The following is a 23,018-nucleotide window of genomic DNA, read 5'->3' on the forward strand; positions in this document are numbered from 1 at the left end:
ATGAGGATCATTTGAAGCCAGGAGATCAAGATGAGCCTGGGCAACAAAATGAGACCCCACCTTTGTAAGAAACAAAAAAATTAGCTGGGTGTAGTGGCACATGTCTTTAATATTGGCTACTTGGGAGGCTAAAGTGGGAGGACTGTTTAAGCCCAGGAGCTCGAGGCTGCAGTGAACTGATCGTGGAGTGCCACTGCACTCCAGCCAGGGTGACAGAATGAGACCCTGTCTCGAAATAAAACAAAATGTCTCATTCTTTTGAAACACAGCATATATTAACATGTAATTTCATCTGACACATGTCATAATGCATTGTCTTAATTTTTTTCCATAATGCACTGTCTTGTAATTTTTTTCAAGTTTTATTTCTAACAAAAAACTTAAATGTAGGCCAGGTGCAGTGGCTCATGCCTGTAATCACAGCACTTTAGGAGGCCAAGGTGGGTGGATCACCTAAGGTCAGGAGTTCGAGACCAGCCTGGCCAACATGGTGAAACCCCATCTCTACTAAAAAATACAAAAATTAGCTGGGCATGGTGGCACGCGCCTGTAATCCCAGCTAGGCAGGAGAATCACTTGAACCTGAAGTTCAAGGCAGAGGTTGCAGTGAGCAGAGATCATGCCATTGCACTCCAGCCTGGGCAACAAGAGTGAAACTCTGTCTCAAAAACAAAAAACAAAAAACAAAAAACTTACACACTTGAGAGTTAAGTTGCAGCTACTTGTTTCAGATGCTCAGGTAACTGTTAACAGCATGTTTCCCTCAGATAAAAGATCAATAAGAAGATCAATAATTTTTACCTTCTAGCAACATTAAATGGAAAAAATAATAATTTTTATCTTGCTAAGGGTAATAATTTAAGTCAGCAACAATTAGCACGTTGGTTTTACAATTTAAATACCATACTGATCTATGTATTATCTACCTCACAAGGGCTTATTTAAATCTTCTTGTAGAAGCCCAGGTCTCACATTGTCAGACATTAGATCAACCTTTTCTAAAATAAGAATAAGGACTTAAATAATCAGTGAGTATCTGAATATCTCATAGACTTGGTTAAAGCACTATAAGTTATGACCCACCTTAAGGATCTATTAGCAATAAAAAAGCATATATTAGTACCAATAAAAACCTCAAAAAAAAATCAACCTCTGCCATGAACCTATTACAAGCTTCCTATATCTCAGGCACTTAACTATATACTTTATAAACATTTACAATCATGAAAGATAAATATTTTTAGGGCCAGGCGCAGTGGCTCACGCCTGTAATCCCAGCACTTTGGGAGGCCGAGGCAGGCGGATCACGACGTCAGGAGATCGAGACCATCCTGGCTAACATGGTAAAACCCCAACTCTACTAAAAAAAAAAAAAAAATACAAAAAATTAGCGGGGCGTGGTGGTGGGCACCTGTAGTCCCAGCTACTCTGGAGGCTGAGGCAGGATAATGGCTTGAATCTGGGAGGCAGAGCTTGGAGTGAGCCGAGATTGCACCACTGCACTCCAGCCTGGGCAACAGAGCAAAGACTCCATCTCAAATAAACAAACAAAACAAACAAATAAATAAATAAATAAATATTTTCCTGATATTGTAAATGAGGAAACTAACATGGAATGACTAAGAATTTAAAGTTTACACTGCTTAAGTGATCCAAAGATAAACCAACATTTACTACATTCTTGGTTAACCTCTACAATAAATCTATTTGAATACTTAAGATTTAAGATTTTTGAAACACCATATTTAAATGATATGATTATTAGTTGTAAAGATGATTTCCTCCAAAGATTTTTGTGAGTGAAGAAAAAGTTAGGAAAAAAAGACAATCTTCCAACCCAATACTAACATTTCATTCTCAGCTATGGAATTTTTTTTTTAATACAGACAGCACTAGCAATTTGGGCATTCTTATCAGTACAGCACAGATACAAGATCCACTGAAAACAGTAGTAACAGCTATGATTTTCTGAATCCCTACTATGTGAATGGCATTATGCTACAAGAAAGCTGGCTCCGAGGCCATAATCAATGCAGTCCTCACTATTCTTGAATGATATCCATCCTTGTGATCAAGGTTTGGCAGATTGTTTTAAGTGGACATTTTTTATCAATAGAATAGGATGTAGGACTTCTGGATGTCTGTCTCCTCTGAGGGATTTACACACACACACAAGACAGATAGAGAGGGGAAAAGAAGGGAGAGAACCATAAAGTGTTTACCTCCTGCCTTACCTTTCTTGATTCTTTCCTTACCACCCACAACTTGCTCTTCTTGTGGCATCTGAGATAATTTCTGCATAAACAGCTTCTCTAGAGTTTGTGCCATAAGAACAATGTCATCTCCAGGCTACAAAATATATTAAATATACCATAAGGATATACAGTATGGTCACTGTACCAAATGTTTTAAATTCAGCCCACTTTATGGAAGGCAGTAACATAGTAATCCTAGACGGTATTCATCTCTTATAAATTTAGAAAATAGTGAAACTGCTCACATTTTATTTTCTTATTCTCTATGGCTGAAAGCAGCTCACATTTAAAATTCTAGCATCCCACTCCTTCAACTTCTAAAAAGGACCCAAATGGCTTTCTGAACACTAAAGAATTACAATCCAACCAATCCTACTAAATCAAACAGGTATTAAAACTGATAATTTCGCCAGGCATAGTGGCTCACGCCTGTAATCCCAGCACTTTTGGAGGCTGACGGGGGTGGATCACCTGAGGTCGGGAGTTCGAGACCAGCCTGACCAACATGGAGAAAGCCTGTCTCTACTAAAAATACAAAATTAGGCTGGGCGCAGTGGCTCACGCCTGTAATCCCAGCACTTTGGGAGGCCGAAGTGGGCGGATCACCTGAGGTTGGGAGTTTGAGACCAGCCTGACCAACGTGGAGACACCCTGTCTCTACTAAAAATACAAAATTAGCCAGGCGTGGTGGTGCGTGCCTGTAATCCTAGCTACTCAGGAGGCTGAGGCAGGAGAATTGCTTGAACCCTGGAGGCGGAGGTTGCAGTGAGCTGAGATCGTGCCATTGCACTCCAGCCTGGGCAACAAGAGCAAAACTACATTAAAAAAAAAAAAAATTTAGCCAGGTGTGGTTGCGCATGCCTGTAATCCCAGCTACTTGGGAGGCTGAGGCAGGAGAATTGCTTGAACCAGGAGGTGGAGGTTGTGGTGAGCTGAGATTGCGCCATTGCACTCCAGCCTGGGCAACAAGAGTGAAAACTCCATCTTGAAAAAAAAAAGAGAATTTCTACTCACAAATAGATTAAAACAAAACTTACTCATGGCTGTACAAAGTATCTCATGGTTTGATTGGAAGTAATTCTGTTTAAGTAACTAATTAATAAAATAACACTGTAGCACTGACTCAATTTTTAAATATTTTTTTCTAAGCCAACTCTACCAACATATTCAATGACAAAGTCTCACTCTGTCTCCCAGGCTGGAGTACAGTGGTGCAATCTCGGCTCACTGCAACCTCTGTCACCTGGGTTCAAGCGATTCTCCTGCCTCAGCCTCCCGAGTACCTGGGATTACAGGTGCCTGCCACCGCGTCTGGCTACTTTCTGTAGTTTTAGTAGAGACAGGGTTTCACCATCTTGGCCAGGCTAATCTCGAACTCCTGACCTTGTGATCCACCCGCCTTGGCCTCCCAAAGTGCTGGGATTACAGGCATAAGCCACCGCACCCAGGCAACATATTCAATTTTTCAATCTTAACTATTCACTTACAAGTCTTCCTCTTGCTTCAATTTATGACTGAGAAAAAAAGTAAGTAATTTACAAAGCAACAGTTCTCTTAAATAAAGAGAACATTTATTTCTAAGTTAGGTAGCTCAGGAAAATTACTAAACTTCATTTTAAAATATTACATCTGAAAGGACCCTTTGGAATTGTAGTTAAATTAAAATGAAGTTGCCAATGGTACTGATTTTTTAAAAATTCACATTGGAGCTGGATGCAGTGCTGTGTGCCTATAATCCCAGTTACTTAGGAGGCTGAGGTGGGAGTATCACTTGAGCCCAGGAGATCAAGTCCAGCCTAGGCAACACAGTGAGTCCCTGTCTCAGAAAAAAAAAATCATTCTCATTGGCTAATAGTTTTAAATCTTTTATACATATAAGCTGGCATTGGTAGTTTTCTTGGGAGCCAAATCAAACTTTCTATTACAATTCAGTGTCACTCACCAGTGATTTTGAATAAACGAAATCACAAATACTTAGAATTCTCATATTTAAATGAGATATAAGCTTTAAAATATTTAGATGCCCTAGAACAGCTAGAAAAGGATACAGTACTGTAGGAAATGGGAATACTATATGGAAGAAAACCAAATACACAAATCCAATTTTATGGATGAGAGCCAATATGAAGATTAAGTTTAAAATCTCCACATACACTGCACTCCAGCCTGGGCAACAGAGCAAGACTCTATCTCAAAAAAAAAAAAAAAAAAAAAAAAATCTCTACATATATCATATAGGCAAATTCATTAACACAAATCCAAGTACTACTACTGGGATAGAACAAAGAGCATATCTGATCTTTTTTTTAGACGGAAAAACAAGAGACAGGGAAAGGCAAAAGGGAGAGTCAAAGGACTCATCCCAGGAAGGTGGAATTTTTTTTTTTTTTTTTTTTTTTGAGAAGGTGTCTTGCTCTGTCACCAGGCTGGAGTGCAATGGTGGCATCTAGGCTCACTGCAACCTCTACCTCCTGGGCTGAAGCGATTCTCCTGCCTCAGCCTCCCGAGTAGCTGGGACTACAGGCACACGCCACCACACCCAGCTAATTTTTGTATTTCTAGTGAGGCGGGGTTTCACCATGTTGCTCAGGATGGTCTCGATCTCTTGACCTCATGATCCTCCTGCCTCAGCCTCCCAAAGTGCTGGGATTACAGGTGTGAGCCACTGTGCCCGGCCAGAACATATCTGAACTTTAAATCAACTTGTGAAGTTTAGAAGTAGGCAATTGGTTTCACTTTTTAGGTTATGGCCAGGGGTCCATACTGTGAAAATTTAATGAAGATTAGTATACGCTAAGGCTTTTCCTTTATCTCATAAGTAAAATGACAGGAATGCAATAGAAAACGTTCTAAAATACCTTATTCACAGAAACCAGCTCTCACTGGTATTTTAGTTTTTAAAAACATAGCCACTACAGCTATTCAGGCACAAAAATATTACAGCAAATAGACTGAACAAGTATTGGTATGTGAAAATTATGAAATTCAGTGAAAAGTATTGTCCTTAAAAATATGTAAAAGATCTTGGCCAGGCACAGTGGCTCACACCTATAATCCCAGAACTTTGGGAGGCTGAGGTGGGTGGATCACCTGAGGTCAGGAGTTTGAGACCAGCCAGGCCAACATGGTAAAACCCCGTCTCTACTAAAAAAAGATACAAAAAATTAGCCAGGCAGGTTGGCGGGTGCCTGTATTCCCAGCTACTCAGGAGGCTGAGGCAGGAGAATCACTTGAACCAGGAGGCAGAGGTTGCAGTGAGCTGAGATCACACTACTGCACTCCAGCCTGGGTGACAGAGCCAGACTCCATCTCAAAAAAATAAAATTATATATATATATACACACACACACACACACACACACACACACGTAAAATATCTCAAATGAAGAGACTTGAAATCTGAAATGATCACATGATTTTATACATTTCTCTCCTATATGTAATGGCAAAGAATTAGTAAGTATAACATAAGGCTTACATACCTTGTTATATAAATAACAATTTGAGAACATTGTATTGAAGTCTTCTATACATTCTGAGGCCTTCGCATAATATTTATTCTCCAAGCGCTTCTTAATTGTATTTAAATCCATTGGGTTTTTTATAATGGTATAATAATCCTATGGTTTTGAACAAATTCTAAATGTTAGTAAGAATGAATACACTACCACTATTGATACACAAAGAAATTTAATACACTATACACCTGTAACTAGAGAGAGCAACTGATTATCTTTAAAAAGCCATATTCTGGCTGGGCGCAGTGGCTCACGCCTGTAGTCCCAGCACTTTGGGAGGCCGAGGCAGGAGGATCACTTGAGGCCAGGAGTTCAAGATCAGCCTGGCCAACATGGTGAAACCCATCTCTAATAAAAATACAGAAAATTGGCCGGGCATGGTGGCTCACGCCTGTAATCCCAGCACTTTGGGAGGCCAAGGCGGGTGGATCACCTGAGGTCACGAGTTCGAGACCAGCCTGGCCAACATGGGGAAGCCCCATCTCCACTAAAAATACAAACATAAGCCTGGTGTGATGACGCGTGCCTGTAATCCCAGCTACTCAGGAGTCTGAGGGAGGAGAATCACTCAAACCTGGGAGGCAGAGGTTGCAGTGAGCCAAGATTGTGCCACTGCACTCCAGCCTTGGGGACAGAGCAAGACTCTGTCTCAAAAAACAAAACAACAGCAACAACAACAACAAAAAAACAGAAAATTAGCCAGACGTCCTGGCGCATGCCTGTCTTCCCAGCTACTTGGGAGGGTGAGGCCCAAGTATCACTTGAGCCCAGGAGGCAGAGGTTGCAGCAAGCTGAGATCATGCCACTGCACTCTAGTCTGCGTGACAGAGTGAGACCGTCTCAAAAAAAAAAGGCCATATTCTAGAAACTAGAACCTTCAGTAATGAGAAACAAAGCTGACTGCTATGGCATTATTTTTAGATGTTTAAAAAAAAAAAAGCCAATAAAGATGAACAAAGGTAAGAATTTGAGAATAAAATTATCCTTGAAAATAAAAAGGGCATGAGGAAAAAGAACCTTGTTTTTATGGAGTCTGACTCCATAGAATAAAATACCAGCTTCAAGTTGACTAGCTATATTGTAAACTACTCAACCATTGCATTACTGAATGGCTAAAAATTCCTAATGTAAGACCTAAAGTCAAATTCTGTATGTGATGCAACTAAGCCTGCCAGGAAGTGTCAAGAGAAACTTCATGGAAAAGGTAAAATTCAGGATAACTCTGCATCCAAAAGGTGAAGTGACATATACTATAATAAAAAAACCACATATTACAATTTATCACAAATTATTAAAATAAGAATGCGAATGCTCAGAAAAATAAGCTTTTTTTTTTTTTGGAAAAAATTACTCATTGGGATAGACTTTAATGATGCTAAATAAATCAGCTGTTAAATTTTTTTTATTTTTTATTTTTGGAGATGGAGTTTTACTCTTGTTGCCCAGGCAATGGTGCAATCTCGGCTTACCGCAACCTCCACCTCCCAGGTTCAAGAGATTCTCCTGCTCAGCCTCCTGGGTAGCTGGGATTACAGGCATGCGCCACCACGCCCTGCTAATTTTGTATTTTTAGTAGAGATGGGGGTCTCTCCATGTTGGTCAGGCTGGTCTTGAACTCCGGACCTCAGGTGATCTGCCCACCTCGGCCTCCCAAAGTGCTGGGATTACAGGCAGGAGCCAATGCGCCTGGCCAAATATGTTTTATAACATTAAAGACTAGTTATGTCTTACAGAAATTTACAGGATTTTTCTTTTTTTGAAACTAACATAGTTGAAGACATACATACAGGCAACTTTAGTTTCACAGCATCCACAGGACGTTGAAAAGGCCATGAAAAACTATGCTTCCATAAATCCTTTAGGACAACTTTTTGTAGATACTGAAGTTGATTTGTCAATCGCCCATTTTTCTTAGTATTTATATATTCTGGTGGAGGAGGGTTAACAATAATAGCTGTTTGTCGACTTGGCAGAGACATTCTTAACTGCTTCGAATCCTGTCTACAAGTACATGTCCTGAAAAACAAAAACTGAATACTTCAGAAGCACTTTAGGAATGGTTTCCACAGGAGCTGAAAAGTGTTATTCAAGAGTAACAGAAGCCGGGCACAGTGGCTCAGGCTTGTAATCCCAACACTTTGGGAGGCCAAGGCGGGTGGATCACCTGAAGTCGGGAGTTCGAGACCAGTCTGACCAATGTAGTGAAACCCCGTCTCTACTAAAAATACAAAAATTAGCCAGGCATGGTGGCGCATGCCTGTAATCCAAGCTACTTAGGAGGGTGAGGCGGGAGAATCCCTTAAACCCGGGAGGCAGAGGTTGCAGTGAGCCAAGATCGTGCCATTGCACTACAGCCTGGGCAACAAGAGTGAAACTCCGTCTCAAAAAAGAGTAACACATACTGTATTTTAAAGCACATCATGATTAAGACAGGATGAAAAAAAAAAAGCCAAATGGCAAAGGAATCAATTTTTAAACAAATACAAACTTTTTATATACAAGTAGTAAAAGTTTCACTATATATGCCTTAGCCTTGGATGTTTTAAATTATTTCAACATCTCAGTCTTTCTACCTTTCACAAAAACACAAATTGAGGTCTTAGCAGGAAAAGTCTATAAATTCCTAGTTGGAAGAAATAACAGAGAATGTTAAAGATATGATCAGTGTGTAAGTATTCTACAATTGTTAATTCAATGAAGAGAGAAAAACAAAGTAAAAAAATGTTCTGGCTAATTTGAAAAAAGTGATTGATTTATTTATGGTCTCTCTCTCTCTGAGATGGAGTCTCACTCTGTTGCCCAGGCTGGAGTGCAATGGCGCGATCTCGGCCCACTGTAATCTTTGCCTCCCAGGTTCAAGCGATTCTCTAGCCTCAGCCTCCCAAGTAGCTGTGACTACAGATGCATGCCACCACGCCCAGCTCATTTTTGTATTTTTTTGTAGAGACGGGGTTTCAACATGTTGGCCCGGCTGGTCTCAAACACCTGACCTCAGGTGATCCATACACCTCGGCCTCCCAAGGTGCTGAGATTACAACCTTGAGCCACCATGCCCAGACAAAGTGATTTCATTTTTATTTTTCTGTTTTTATTTTTTCAAATGGAGTCTCACTCTACCACCCAGGCTGGAGTGCAGTGGCACAATCTCCACTCACTGCAACTTCCGCCTGCTGGCTTCAAGTGATTCTCCTGCCTCAGCTTCCTGAGTAGCTGGGATTACAGGCACCTGCCACTACCACGCCCAGCTAATTTTTGTATTTTTAGTAGAGGCAGGGTTTCACTACACTGGCCAGGCTGGTCTGGAACTCCTGACCTCAGGTGATCCGCCCTCCTCGGCCTCCCAAAGTGCTGGGATTACAGGCGTGAGCCACTGCACCCGACACAAAGTGATTTATTTTAAAACCGAATTTATTAGATTAAAATGTTACTCTGTGGCACATATTGCTACATCTAGAATAAAATATTTTAAATTTCATAGGTGTTTCAGAAAGACAGTATTTCATATTCCTAGACAGCATCATTACTTTAAGGATAATAAAGGTACTACTAATGTGCACATAATACCTCAAGTACATGAGCAAAATGAAAAGTAATGAAATAAGTTGCCCATTTTTAGAGACCAGTGTTAACACTTAGCCAATAATACATCTTTGTCTGCATTAAAGTAGTATTAGTTCTCACCTCCTATTGCATATTAATCACTTGTAGATATTTTTGAACTGTGGCATAATACATACCAAAATTTACCATATTAACTCAAGTGTACAGTTCAGCAGTGTTAAGTATATTCATGTTTTTTTGTGAAACCAATCTCTAGAACTTTTTCATCTTGCAAAACAGAAACTCTATGCCCATTAACCAACAAATCCTCATTCTTCTGTCCCCACTGTACCTGGCAACCACCATTCTGCTTTCTGTTGCCATGAATTTGACTACCCTAAATACTTCATTAAAGTGACAAATCATATCACTTATCTTTTTGTGTGACTGGCTTATTTTTCCTAATATAAAGCCCTCAAGATTCATCCATGTTGTAGCGTGTGTTAGAATTTCCCTTCCTTTTAAGTCTAAATAATATTCCATTGTATGTGTATCATTTTCTTTATCCATTCATTCATTGATGCCACTTGGGTTGCTTCCACTTCTTCACTATATTGTGAATACTGCTGCTATGAACATGGGTTTACAAGTATCTCAGGACCCTGCTTTCAATTCTTTTGGATATATATACACAAGTGGAATTGCTAGATCATATGGCAATTATATTTCTAATTTTTTGAGGAAGCCCATCCCATTTTCCATGGTCGATACATGATTTCACATTCCCATTAACAACGTACAAGAGTTCAATTTCTCCACATCCTTGCCAATAGTAATTTTTTGTTTTAATACTAGCCATCCTAATAGGTATGAGGAGCTGTGGATCTTCAAAAATACCAATGCTCAGGTCCCAATCTCTGGAGAGAGCGCCTGGGAATCCGTTTTGTTGGTTTTTTAAAAGTTCCCTGTTACTTCTGATGTGCAGCCAAGATTGAGTACTACTACATTAAAATGAATTGAAGGTGGTTATCAATCTTCTACTTTCACAATTTTCATGTTACACATATATGGAAATATAGCACTTAATAAAAGTCACAGGCTGGGTGCTGTGGTTCATGCCTGTAATCCCAGAACTTTGGTAGGCTGAAGAGGGCAGACGGCTTGAGGGCAGGAGTTCAATACCAGACTGGACAACAAGATGAAACCTCCCATCTCTGCAAAAAATACAAAAATCAGTCGGGCGTGGTGGTGCACATCTGTAGTCCCAGCTACTCGGGAGGCTGAGGTGGAAGGACCACTTGAACCCGGGAGGTAGAGGCTGCAATGAGCCCAGATTGTGCCACTGCACTCCAGCCTGGGTGACACAGCAAGACCCTGTCTCAAAAAAGAGCTCAGGAATTCAAGACCAGCCTGGGCAACACAGTGAGACCTCACCTGTAAAATTTTTTTTAAAAAAAAAAGAAAAAGAAAAAGAGAAAAATCATTAAGAACAAAGATGGAGCTATTCTAGGATGTCACAACTAAACTGGCTCTTATCCTGGCTTTGTAATTATTTAAAGCTAACCTACTTTTTAGGTGCCCCAGTCACTGTACCCTCCCTCAACCACAAAGGTTAACCACTCCACTGACTTTTATCACTACAGACCAAGCTGTGACCATTTTTGAACTTTACATATAGTATTATTTACTATGTATTACGTTTTTGTTTTTTGAGATGGCATCTCACTCTGTTGCCCAGGCTGGAATGCAGTGGCGCAATCTTGGCTCAAAAAAAAAAAAAAAAAAATATATATATTTATTACACAATATACTTTCTGCAGTCTCCTGGTTTCATTTTCTACTTTTTTGAGTCAGGGTCTGACTGTCCCCCAGGCTGGAGTGCAACGGTATGATCTTGGCTCACTGCAGCCTCAAACTCCTGGGCTCAAACGACTCTCCCACCTCAGCCTCCTGATTATCTGGGACTATAGGTACATGCCACCATATCCAGCTCTTTTTTTTTTGTACAGATGGGGTTTTGCCATGTCACCCAGGCTGGTCTCGAACTACTGAGCTCAAGCAATCTGCCCTCCTTGGCCTCCCAAAGTGCTGGAATTACAGGCAAGCCCACGGTTCCCTGCCTCATTTTCTACATTTAATTTTTTATCTAGAATTACTTTCCACTGGTATCTTTGTCTACAGACATTCCCCAGCCTTGATTTTTTTAAGAAATACCTTGCCACACAAAAAACTTACACAGGATGTTTATAGCAGCTTTATTCATAATTGTCAAAACTTGAAAATAACTAAGATGTCCTTAAGTAGGTGAAACCGTAAATACACTCTACTACATTCATGCAATGAAATATTATTCGGCACTGAAAAGAAATGAGCTGTTGGCTGGATGTGGTGGCTCACACCTGTAATTCCAACACTTTGGGAGGTGAAGGTGGGCAGACCACCCAAGGTCAGGAGTTCAAGACCAGCCTGGGCAATATGGTGAAAACTCATCTCCACTAAAAATACAAAAACTAGCCGGGCATGGCGGTGAACGCCTGTAATCCCAGCTACTCAGGAGGCCGAGGCATGAGAATCGCTTGAACCCTGGAGACAAAGGTTGCAGTGAACTGAGATCCCACCACTGGACTCCAGCCTAGGCGACAGAGTGAGATTCCTTTAATAATAATAATTAAAAAAAAAAAAAAAGACATGAGCTATCAAGTCATGAAAAGACATCGTGAAAGCTTGAATGTTGTTCTCAAAAAAAGGCAAAACTTAGCCAGGCATGGTGGCTGACGCCTGTAATCCCAGCACTTTGGAAGGCCGAGGCAGGTGGATCATTTGAGGTCAGGAGCTCAAGACCAGCCTGGCTAACATGGTGAGACTTCCCTGTCTCTAATAAAAATACAAAAATTAGCCAGGCCATATGGCGCATTGCCAGTAATCCCAGCTGCTCGGAAGCTGAGGCACAAGAATTGCTTGAATCTGGGAAGTGAAGGTTGTGAGCCAAGATGGCCCTACTAAACTCCAGCCTGGGTGACAGAGCAAGACTCTATCTCAAAAAAACAACAACAACAACAAAAAAAAAACCAAAAAACACAGAACTATAGAGATAGTAAAAAGATCAGCAGTTGCCAGGGGTTTGGGGAGGAAGGAATAGGCAGAGCACAGAGGATATTCAGGGAAGTGAGACTATCTTGTATGATAGTATAATGGTAGATCCATTTGTTAAAACTCATAGAATGTACACCAAAACAGAAACTATGGAAACGATTAATGTTGGGTGATGACGTGTCAATGTAGGTTCATTGATTGTAACAAACGTACCACTCTGGTGCTGTACTAGTGTTGAAACGGGGTAGATGGGAACACTATTTACTGCTCAGTTTTGCTGTGAACCTAAACTCCTCTAAAACATAAAATCTTTTTTTTTTTTTTTTTTTTTTGGAGATGGAGTCTCGCTCTGTCGCCCAGGCTGGAGTGCAGTGGTGCAATCTCGGCTCATTCCAAGCTCCGCCTCCCAGATTCAAGCCATTCTCCTGCCTCAGCCTCCAGAGTAGCTGGGACTACAGGCGCCCGCCACCACACCCAGCTAATTTTTTGTAGTTTTGGTAGAGACAGGGTTTCACCGTGTTAGCCAGGATGGTCTCCATCTCCTGACCTCGTGATCCGCCTGCCTTGGCCTCCCAAAGTACTGGAATTACAGGCATGAGCCACTGCCCCTGGCCAAAAATAAAATCTATTAAAACACACATACATACAAATCCTCTCCCACTAAGTTCAGCGCTAACACAAAAGTTTTTGCTCTCCCACAAATCATAAATACCTTAAAAGATTCCATAATTTCATATCCCTCACTGGCCTTCCTCAGTTACCTTCCTAGACTTCTCTGTAGTATTTAACATGGCTAAGTACATAGTACCTATAAATTACCTATAAAGCCTTTTTGCCAAAAATGTGAACAATTGAATGTAATCAAGATTTTATTTCTATTTTTAAAAATTTGGAGACAGGGTCTTGCTCTGTCACCCAAGGCAGGAGTGCAGTGGCTCAATCATGGCTCACTGCAATCTTGAACTCCTGGGCGCAAGCAATCCTCCTGCCTCAGCTTCCTGAGTAGGACTACAGGTACATATCACCATGCCTGGTTAATTGTTTTTTCAGGGAAGGGGGGAAGCCAGAGTCTCATTGTTTCCCAGACTGGTCTCAAATTCCTGGCTTCAAGTCATCCTCTCACCTCAGCCTCCCAAAGCGCTGGGGATTACAGATGTGAGACACCATGCCAGCCTAATCAAGCTTTTAGATATAACTTTTATTTTACAGAAAATTCAGGGACTTAGAGCTGTGCTGTATGATGGCCCCTAGTTAACCATAACAATTTAAATTACCCAAAACTTAACAGAATTAAAAACTTAGCCACATTTCAAGTGCTTAATAGCCACCTGTGGCTAGCAGCTGCTGTAGGAGACAATGCAGATATAGAACACTGCCATCACGGCAGAAAAGTTCTAAGGGACAGTGCTAAAATGGCCTATTGTACAAAAGTCAAGGTCATTACAGAAAATAAGAAAAATGACTCTACATTAAGATCCATGATACACAACCCAGGAAAAGCAGGCGGGGGGTGGGGGGTGGGAAGAACCATGATAACCAAACTCAATTGGTTATTCTATATCAAATCTTGGTTTTAAAACATCAGCCATATTTCCAGCCAGAAAGGTGGCAAAAGAAAAAAAGAAAAAGATCAGTCATAACAAACATTTTGAGACAACTAGGGAAACCCAGGGGATTGTTCATCTTGACAGATGCAATAGCAAGGTGTACAGGAAAAAATGTTAAGTGTTGCTCAAAAAAACTTGCGAAGTCGTATCTGTAACATATCTTTAAAAGGCTTGTGGGAAGGCTATATAGAAAAGCAAATATGGCAAAATGTTGACAACTGCTGATATACAGAGATGTTTTTTGTACTATTTTACCTTTCTGTACACTTGAAAATTTTAATAACAGCCTTAAATACACTGTAATTGAGGGCCACAGATGGCTTGAACATGAATGGACCAAACATTAATAATTCTGATATCATTGTCACTGGGCAAAACAATAGCTAATATTTGATCATTTGATTATCTTCTCAGTGGTGAATTCTCTGCATTTCTTGGCTGGAGGCCCTGGTTTCTAGTGTGAAGTGAAGCTCACTGTCCAGCAATATATGACTAAAAATTTTCCCTTTTATAATGTATCCACTGTCATTACCCATCTTACTGTTTCAATTACTTTAATCTTCTGTTTTTAAACGTTTAAAAATGGGCTTACGTGGCTTTTTATACTTTGCAAATTTCTATGCTAGACAGCTGTCAATTTTACTATTTCACTTTCCCTAAAGCCTTATTAATTTTAGCTCTTAATTTTTAATAACAAACAGAAAAAGCCACCACAAGAGTCCTACAAAAGAACCCAAAAGAGATTTTTGCTGTTGTTTTGTTTTGTTTTTAAGACCGAGTCTCACTCTGTCTCCCAGGCTGGAGTGCCATGGAGCAATCTCAGCTCACTGCAACCTCTGCCTCCCGTGTTCAAGCGATTCTCCTGCCTCAGCCTCCCTAGTAGCCGGGATTACAGGGAGGCATTACACTGCACCCAGCTAATTTTTGTATTTTTAGTAGAGATGGGATTTCATCATGTTGGCCAGGCTGTCTTGAACTTCTGACATCAAGTGATCCACCTGCCTCAGCCTCCCAAAGTGCTGGGATTACAGGACTGAGCCACCGCACCCAGACAATTTTCATCTTAATGGTGGGTCCTAACCACTTGTGAAGTGTCAGAAGTAAACATGTTGGTTAATTTAAGGTTCTCTCTAAAAAGCACTTATACTCACATTCCAATATGCCACCTTAAGGAGGGAAAAAAAGTACAGAGTTACCATTATACTGGCAACTATAATCTGCAGTCTAACCCATCTAAGTGAAAGTCCACTGTTTTTTTTGTTTTGTTGAGACAGGGTCTTGCTTTGTCACCCAGGCTGGAGTGCAGTGGCATGATCACTGCTCACTGAAGCCTCGATCTCGGGCTCAAGCCATCCTCCCACATCAGCCTCCCAAGTAGCTGGGACTACAGGTGCATATCACCACACCTGGCTAATTTTTGTAATTTTTTTAGTAGAGACAAGGTTTCCCCATGCTGCTTAAGCTGGTCTTATTAAACTCTTGGTCTCAAGTGATCCTCCCACCTCGGCCTCCCAAAGTGCTGGGATTACAGGCGTGAGCCATCACACCCAGCCTCCACTATTGCTTCTAATGTTTATAGTGAGTTGTCATTTTGTTATTTCTGCTTTCAAAACATTTTTTACCTGTGGATATATCTCTAGAAAGATGGGTCATACATGGTGGCTCATGTCTGTAAACCCAACACTTTGAGAGGCCAAGGTGGGAAGAACACTTGAGCCCAGGAGTTTGAGACTAGCTTGGGCAACATAATGAGATCTTGTGTCTACACAAAATACAAAGAATAACTGGGCATCATGGAGCACACCTGTAGTCCCAGCTACTCTGGAGGCAGAGGTGGGGGGATCACTTGAGCCCGTGAAGTCGAGGCTGCAGTGAGCCATGATTGCACCACTGCACTCCAGCCTAGGTGACAGAGTGAGAACTTGCCTCAAAAAAATTGCCGAGCATGGTGGCTCGCACCTACAATCTCAGCACTTTGGGAGGCCAAGGCAAATGGATCACCTGAGGTCAGGAGTTTAAGACCAGCCTGAGCAACATGGTGAAACCCTGTCTCTACTAAAAATACAAAAATTTGCCAGGTGTGGTGTCACGTGCCTGTAGTCCCAGCTACTTGGGAGGCTGAGGCAGGAGAATTGCTTGAATCCCGGAGGGGGAGGTTGCAGTGAGCTGAGATCACGCCACTGTACTCCAGCCTGGGCAACAGAGGGAGACTCTGTCTCAAAAAACAAAACAAACAAACAAACAAAAAAAACAAGAAAATGGTAAGTAAAAAAAAATGTGTCATGAGCAGATGAAATCTAATGTCAAGAATTCAATGTTACATAGTAACCACTCATTACAACTGTTCAAAAACAATGTATCATAAATGATAATGAAAAGTTCAGTTCACTTTGTTGAAGACAATCACACAACAGTATAGCATTCCCTTGTTACACCAGTCTATGGTTGAATGAATAAATTGCCTGAAAACCACATGTCTCTTGCCCACTCAGTAACTCTCAAAATAACCTTGGCAACTCTGAAAAGAATCTTTTTCTTGCTGTCACCCAGGCTGGAATGCAGTGGTGTGAACTCGGCTCACTGGAACCTCTGCCTCCCAGGTTCAAGTGATTCTCCTGCCTCAGCCTCCCAAGAAGCTGGGATTACAGGCACCCACCATCAAACCTGGCTAATTTTTTTTATTTTTAGTAGAGACGGTGTTTCACCATATTGGCGAGGCTGGTCTTGAACTCCTGGGCTCAAGCAATCCTCCTGCCTCAGCCTCCCAAAGAGCTGGGATTATGGGCGTGAGCCACAACACCTAGCTGACAAATTTTTGAATTCCCTCAGTGATTACTAACTGTAATCAGTTATTAAATTGTGTTGCCCTATGTGCATACTTGAATCTCAGGAAACAGCACAGCATGGAACTAAAGAGCTTGGATTCTGGAGGTCAAAAGTAACCTGGCCCTTGATGAGCTCATACACTAATTCCAAATCCTACACCATCAAATGAGCAGTCTCTAATCCAAGGGAGAAAATAGTTTCTGCAAACTTAGATCAGGCTTCAATTTGGGCCAGAGGTAATTCATAGAAATGATTTACAATGTTGGGGTGGAGGGAGGGGGGAAGGATAGCATTAGGAGAAATATCTAATGTAAATGATGAGTTAATGGGTGCAGCACACCAACATGGCACATGTATACATATGTAACAAACCTGCACGTTGTGCACATGTACCCTAGAACTTAAAGTATAATAATAATTTTAAAAGAAAGAAATGAATTACAATATTTATTCCTTACAATGACTCAATCTTCTCATTTGCTTCTTCCTTCAGTCTAAGGATGAGGCACTTTTTCTATCTAGAACTCTTTTCCCAGGGACTCTAGATAACACTCCCCCATCGCCCCTGGAAGGCCCTTGGTCCCTTTTTTTTTTTTTTTTTTGGAGATGGGTCTCACTATGTTACCCAGGCTGGTCTTGAACTCCTGGGCTCAAGCACTCCTCTGCCTGCATCAAGCTCCCCAAGTGCTAGGATCACAGGCATGAACCATTGTGCTGGTTCATCTTTTCTGTATCTTCAACAGATAGCCTGGTCCATCTTCTCTGTATCTTCGACATTTATCTACTAACTTCCCTCTATATAAACTTTGTCAAGTCTCCTTTAAAATTCTTCCCTTAATCCTATCATTTTCTTGTGGCCTCAATCTTTTCTTCCATACCTCATCCCAGAGCATTTTCCACCTTTTGTCTCTTACTGAAGCGGACTCACAGCATTCAGCAGAAGAGCCCCTTTCTGGCCAGTGCACCTGCCGGACTGCAGAGGAAGCCAGAGCTTCAATTAAGCCCCTCAGCATGATCCTGTGGCCTCTCTCTCCACCGTCTTTACAGCCTACTTCACACTTGGCTTTTCCCCCAACATTCCTCTAAAACTCCCCTTACACTACGATTAACACTTACCATGCTAAATTGTTAAATCCAATGAATTATTTTTGACTCTTAACTTGACCTCCCAGGAACATCTGCACTAAACTATTATGACTCTTAAAATGCTCTTCTGGTTTCCAGGATACCATTTTCCAAATTCTATTTGTTCATTTATTGAATATGTACTAACATAAAGCACCTACAAATGGTGCCAAAGCATTGAGCTAGAATCTGGGGATACGGTCTCTTTGCAGAGTTTTTGTATTTTTTATAGAGATAGGGTCTCACTATATTGCCCAGGCTGGTCTCAAACTCCTGAACTCAGGCGATCCTCTGACCTTGGCCTCCCAAAGTGCTGAGATTACAGGCATAAGCCACTGCACCTGGCTAATTTTTTTTTGTATTTTTAGTAGAGATGAGGTTTCGCCATGTTGGCCAGGCTGGTCTTGAACTCCTGGCTGCCCGATTCAACCTGCCAAAGTGCTGGGATTACAGGCCTGAGCCACCTTGCCTTCCCCACTTTGGAGTCTCACTCTGTCGCCCAGGCTGGAGTGCAGTGGTGTGATCTTGGCTCACTGCAACCTCCACCCCTCCAGGTTTAAGCAATTCTCTGCCTCACTCTCCGGAGTAGCTGGGATTACAGGCGTGTGCCACCACGCCCAGCTAACTTTTTTGTATTTTTAATAGAGATGGGATTTCACCATGTTGGCCAGGCTGGTCTTGAACTCCTGACCTCGTGATCCACCCCCCCCCCCCCCGCCCCACCCTCCCAAAGTGCTGGGATTACAGGCGTGAGCCACTGCGCCCGGCCTTTTTTTTTTTTTTTTAATCCCATCTATACACAACCCCCCGCCGCCCTGCCGCCCCGCCTTATGCCAATCTCAGCCACTTCAAAGTATCAAATACATGGGCACAAATGACTGCTGAATATAATTTAAATATTTGAGATACTTACTGTTTTCCTATTCTCCATCCAATAAACCACTGCTTTTGTTCAATCACTAGTCACCACATAAATTATGCAATGGTGTTGCTTAAGATCATACAGTTCAACTCATTGCCCTTCATACTATACAAACCCCTTTATAATCTGTCCCCTTGGCCACCTTACTAGACTCCTCTTGCTACTTCACCAATTTCCAACACGGTCAGCCACAGTGAGGCAGGGTATCTGTAGTACTAGCTAGCCAGTAGGCTTAGGTAGAAGAATCGCTTGAGGTCAGGAGTTGAGGCTGTAGTTGGCCATGACAGTGCCTGTCAACAGCCCCTGTACTCCAACCTGGGCAACAGAGCAGGCCCATCTCTCTTTTTTTTTTTTTTGAGATAGAGTCTCACTGTCATCCAGGCTAGAGTGCAGTGGCCCGATCTCAGCTCACTGCCACATCCACCTCCTCCTGGATTCAAGCAATTTTCCTGCCTCAGCCTACCAACTAGCTAGGACTACAGGCACCCGCCACCATGCCCGGCTAATTTTTGTATTTTTAGTAGAGATGGGGTTTCACCATGTCGGCCAGGCTGGTCTCAAACTCCTGACCTCAGGTGATCCAACCGCCTAGGCCTCCTAAGTGCTGGGATTACAGGCGTGAGCCACTCAGGCGATCCTCTGAGATCGCCCAGCCATAGCAGCTATCTGTATTAAAAAAAAAAAAAAAAAAAAAAAGCAATTATCCACTGTCCCACCCTACTCGGTGTACATACATCCATGACTTTGAGAAATTTCTCTTTACCTGAGCTTCCCTCCTCACTTTTTAGTCTAACTTCTATTTGTCCCTCAAGATCAAGATGAGTTATCACTTCTGCCCAGGAGCCTCTCTCATTCCCTCCCATCCACCCAGGCCTTTCCCCTGAGTCCCAAAGTCTCTGTACATACCTCTTTCTTTTTGGGGGGGGAGCAGGGAGACAGAGTCTCGCTCTGTCGCCCAGGCTGGAGTGCACTGGCGTGATCTCGGTGCACTGCAACTTCCGCCTCCTGGGTTCAAGCGATTCTCCTGCCTCAGCCTCCCGAGTAGCTGGGACTACAGGCGCCTGCCATCACACCCAGCTAATTTTTGTATTTTTAGTAGAGATGGGGATTTCACTATGTTGGCCAGGCTGGTCTTGAACTCCTGACCTCAGGTGATCCGCTTGCCTCGGCCTCCCAAAGTGCTGAGATTACAGGGGCGAGCCACTGCACCCGGCCTCCTCTATCTTAATTCTTAATACAGGCCAGCGCGCCTTGAAGTAAAGCCCACCACAATTCTGCAGTACCCAAAAGAGGGTTCAGCATGTTCCAGGGGCTTAATAAAGTTAATTGAATAAATAAATGAAGCAAGAACCCGAACTTCCCCGTCCCAAATGACCACTTGCAGAATAAACACAAAATGTCAGCTAAAGCTAAAAGCTCCGTACTTTCTCCTGCATTTCCAAAATTACAGTACAGGCAGCAGCGATCCACACCAGTCCACGACCTAAGAGGAACTACAAAGACCGTGAGTATTTTTCAAAATGGGAGGAAGCAGTTGGACAACCGGACCTCCCACTCCCTCGCCCCAACCTCCTCCTTCCCAGCCCTCCCTTGAAGAAAAACCAGACATTTAGGGGAAAAGAGGGAGAGAGAGAAAAAGATCCCTTGGGGGGCAACGAGCCTGAAGTTGGTAAGGCCAAAGGAAAGCGACTGGCAACTCACCTGGGCGGCAGGCACTAAGCGGGGAGGCCTTCTCAACTGTCCGGACTGTCGCACGATGTTGATGGGGTCGGGGAGGGGAGAGGGGGAAGAAACGGTTGTTCCCACCCAAGGTCGCACCTCGGGGCCGGCCTAAGGCAGCACCCCCTGTGGAGGGTACATTACCTGTATGTTACCTGTATATTACAAAACAGACCTTATGTGACTGCCCCTTTCAGGCTGCACAAAATGAAGCGGTGAAGGGCAACAGTTCTCCGCGGTTCCTCGCCGCCAGTTTTTGTTGTAATGGCAGCCGCTAGGCGGCTGCTACAGGCGCCTTTATAGGAGACCCCCCGCGGGCGGCCTGCCCATTGGTCTGAACCTGTCACGTGACCACACCCAGCCCCGGGCGGTGCGAAAAAGGTGTAGCAGTCTGAGCTGGGCGGCTCAGGCCTGTTAGGGCAGGCAGAGTGGGTTCGGGTGATTGCAGTGCAGAGAGCTGGGGGTTTAGGAGTAGGAGCGCTACACTCAAGGCGTTTGCTGTTAACACGACGTTTTCACTAATCAGTTAGCCTAGTAGAGGTTCTTGAGTTTTGGCTTCTGATGTTTTCGTGGTTTTCACGCTTTTTTTTCCAGCCTTCTCCACAGTTCCTGTCTCTTGCACGTAGTGAGTGCTTGATCAATATTAGGTAGCAGCTGAGGCTAGAGACATGCTCTCTTTGGGTTTAAAGTGGCAATTTAAGAGCTATTTCACAACAGCTGCATGCTGAGCGTAAGTGATTTAGGATTTTGAGTCTTCGCAACTACCTCTTGATGGTTTGCAGATACTTTAGAGGTGCTAACATTTATCAGAAGAATATATTTAGTACAGTAGTTTCCCTTAGGATCAAATAGCAAACAATGCTTCTGAATTCCTAATACTCATTCCCAGTGGATGGATGGGAAGGGGAGGGCAAAAACAGCTGACAAGCTGCTCGCAAATCCGGCCAAAAAACCATCGATCTCCAGTTTCCTGAAGCGGAAGTCTAGGGGCCATTAACAGCTTGACACGTCTTAATTCAATCACTTTGATGTGGCAGGAAAGAACCAAGTGTTCACAAGAAAGCAACACACTTGATCTACTTACTAGACGTCACAATAATACCTGGATTGGCAAGCACTTTTTGTTTAGATTTAATTTTCGTGTTCTTGTTTTTGTTGTTTAAAATAGTATTAATGGTGTGGCTGCAGGCGCCTGCAATGCCCGTTACTGGGGAGGTTAAAGCGGAAGGCTCACTTAATCCCAAGGTTTCAAGGCCAGCCAGGGCAACAACGTGAAACTCTAATAGATTAAACAGAGATTAGACATAGAGATTATCTTATTGTTCAGGAAAAGAGTAGATGGGTACAGACTTAGGGTGTGACTCTCACATCATGAAAAATCTAAAGGAAGTCAAGGGAAATGAAAGAGAGGAATGACTCAGTACAAATTTTGCCCCAACTATCAACGTTTTGACCCTCCTCTTGAGAATTAGTGGCAGGGAGACATGTACACTCTAGGTAAAGAAGACTGAGTGATTTTTTTGAGATTGAGTCTTGTTCTATGGCCCAGGCTGGAATGAAGTAATGCAATCATAACTCAAGGTAGTCTCGAACTCCTGAGCTCAAGCATCCTTCTACCTCAGCCTCTCCAGGGACTGTAAGTGCAGACCACCACACTGCCTTCTGAATGATCTTTTAAAAAGCTTAATCTCAGGCTGGGCACTGTGGTTCATGCCTGTAATCCCAGCACTTTGGGAGGGGGGGTGGGAAGGGGTGGATCACGAGGTCAGGAGTTCAAGACCAGCCTGACCAACATGGTGAAACCCTGTCTCTACTGAAAATACAAAAATTAACCGGGCGTGGTGGCACGGGTCTGTAATCCCAGCTACTCAGGAGTCTGAGGCAGGAGAATCACTTGAACCTGGGAGGTGGAGGTTGCAGTGAGCCGAGATCATGCCACTGCACTCCAGCCTGGGCAACAGGGCGAGACTCCATCTCAAACAAACAAACAAAAAGCTAAATCTCATCATGTTGCCACCTTTAAAACCTTTCAATTACTTTCCATTATTTTTAGGATAAAAAGCAAACCCCTTAAGATGAGCTAAAAAGTCCTACATGCCTTCAGCTCCAACTACACCTTCAGTAGTGCCCCCATCTCCAGCCAGTGACCTTTCAGCTCTTTCCAGGACCCTATCCTTTGTCTCTGGGCTTCTACAATTGGCTCTTTCATCCTTCCTCCGATCCCACACTGATTCCTCAACTCTCAGGCTGAAGTCATTTCCTCAGGGGGGCCTCCACTGGATTAGGTCTTCCTGTTAAACACTCTTATTACAACCTAATTAAATAGCACTAATTACAACTGTATAGCCAGTGGTATATTTAATGTCTATTTCCTGCACTAGACAGTATGTACCATAAGTGCAAAGTATCGAAA

The 23,018-nt window shown here is 42.6% G+C and overlaps 1 protein-coding gene across 3 annotated transcripts in view; it reads right to left on the reverse strand.

Annotated features, from left to right (window-relative positions):
- Positions 1 to 20,660, reverse strand: part of BRDT (bromodomain testis associated) — a 63,794-nt gene extending 43,134 nt beyond the window's left edge. Inside the window, exons 1-4 of one of the 3 annotated variants that reach the window (XM_054476468.1) lie at positions 20,588 to 20,660; positions 7,561 to 7,789; positions 5,738 to 5,875; positions 2,235 to 2,349 (exon numbers count right to left, since the gene is read on the reverse strand). In XM_054476468.1, the coding sequence (XP_054332443.1) occupies positions 2,235 to 2,349; positions 5,738 to 5,875; positions 7,561 to 7,752 (445 nt within the window). In that variant the 5' untranslated portion in view covers positions 7,753 to 7,789; positions 20,588 to 20,660. Of the gene's footprint in view, positions 1 to 2,234; positions 2,350 to 5,737; positions 5,876 to 7,560; positions 7,790 to 17,717; positions 18,381 to 20,587 lie in introns of those variants that run through there. The other 2 variants (XM_054476484.1, XM_054476476.1) reach the window with 2 other exon arrangements.
- Between the last annotated feature and the right edge of the window lie 2,358 nt (positions 20,661 to 23,018).

Source organism: Pongo pygmaeus, chromosome 1 (genome assembly GCF_028885625.2).
Source record: "Pongo pygmaeus isolate AG05252 chromosome 1, NHGRI_mPonPyg2-v2.0_pri, whole genome shotgun sequence".
NCBI lineage: Eukaryota > Metazoa > Chordata > Mammalia > Primates > Hominidae > Pongo > Pongo pygmaeus.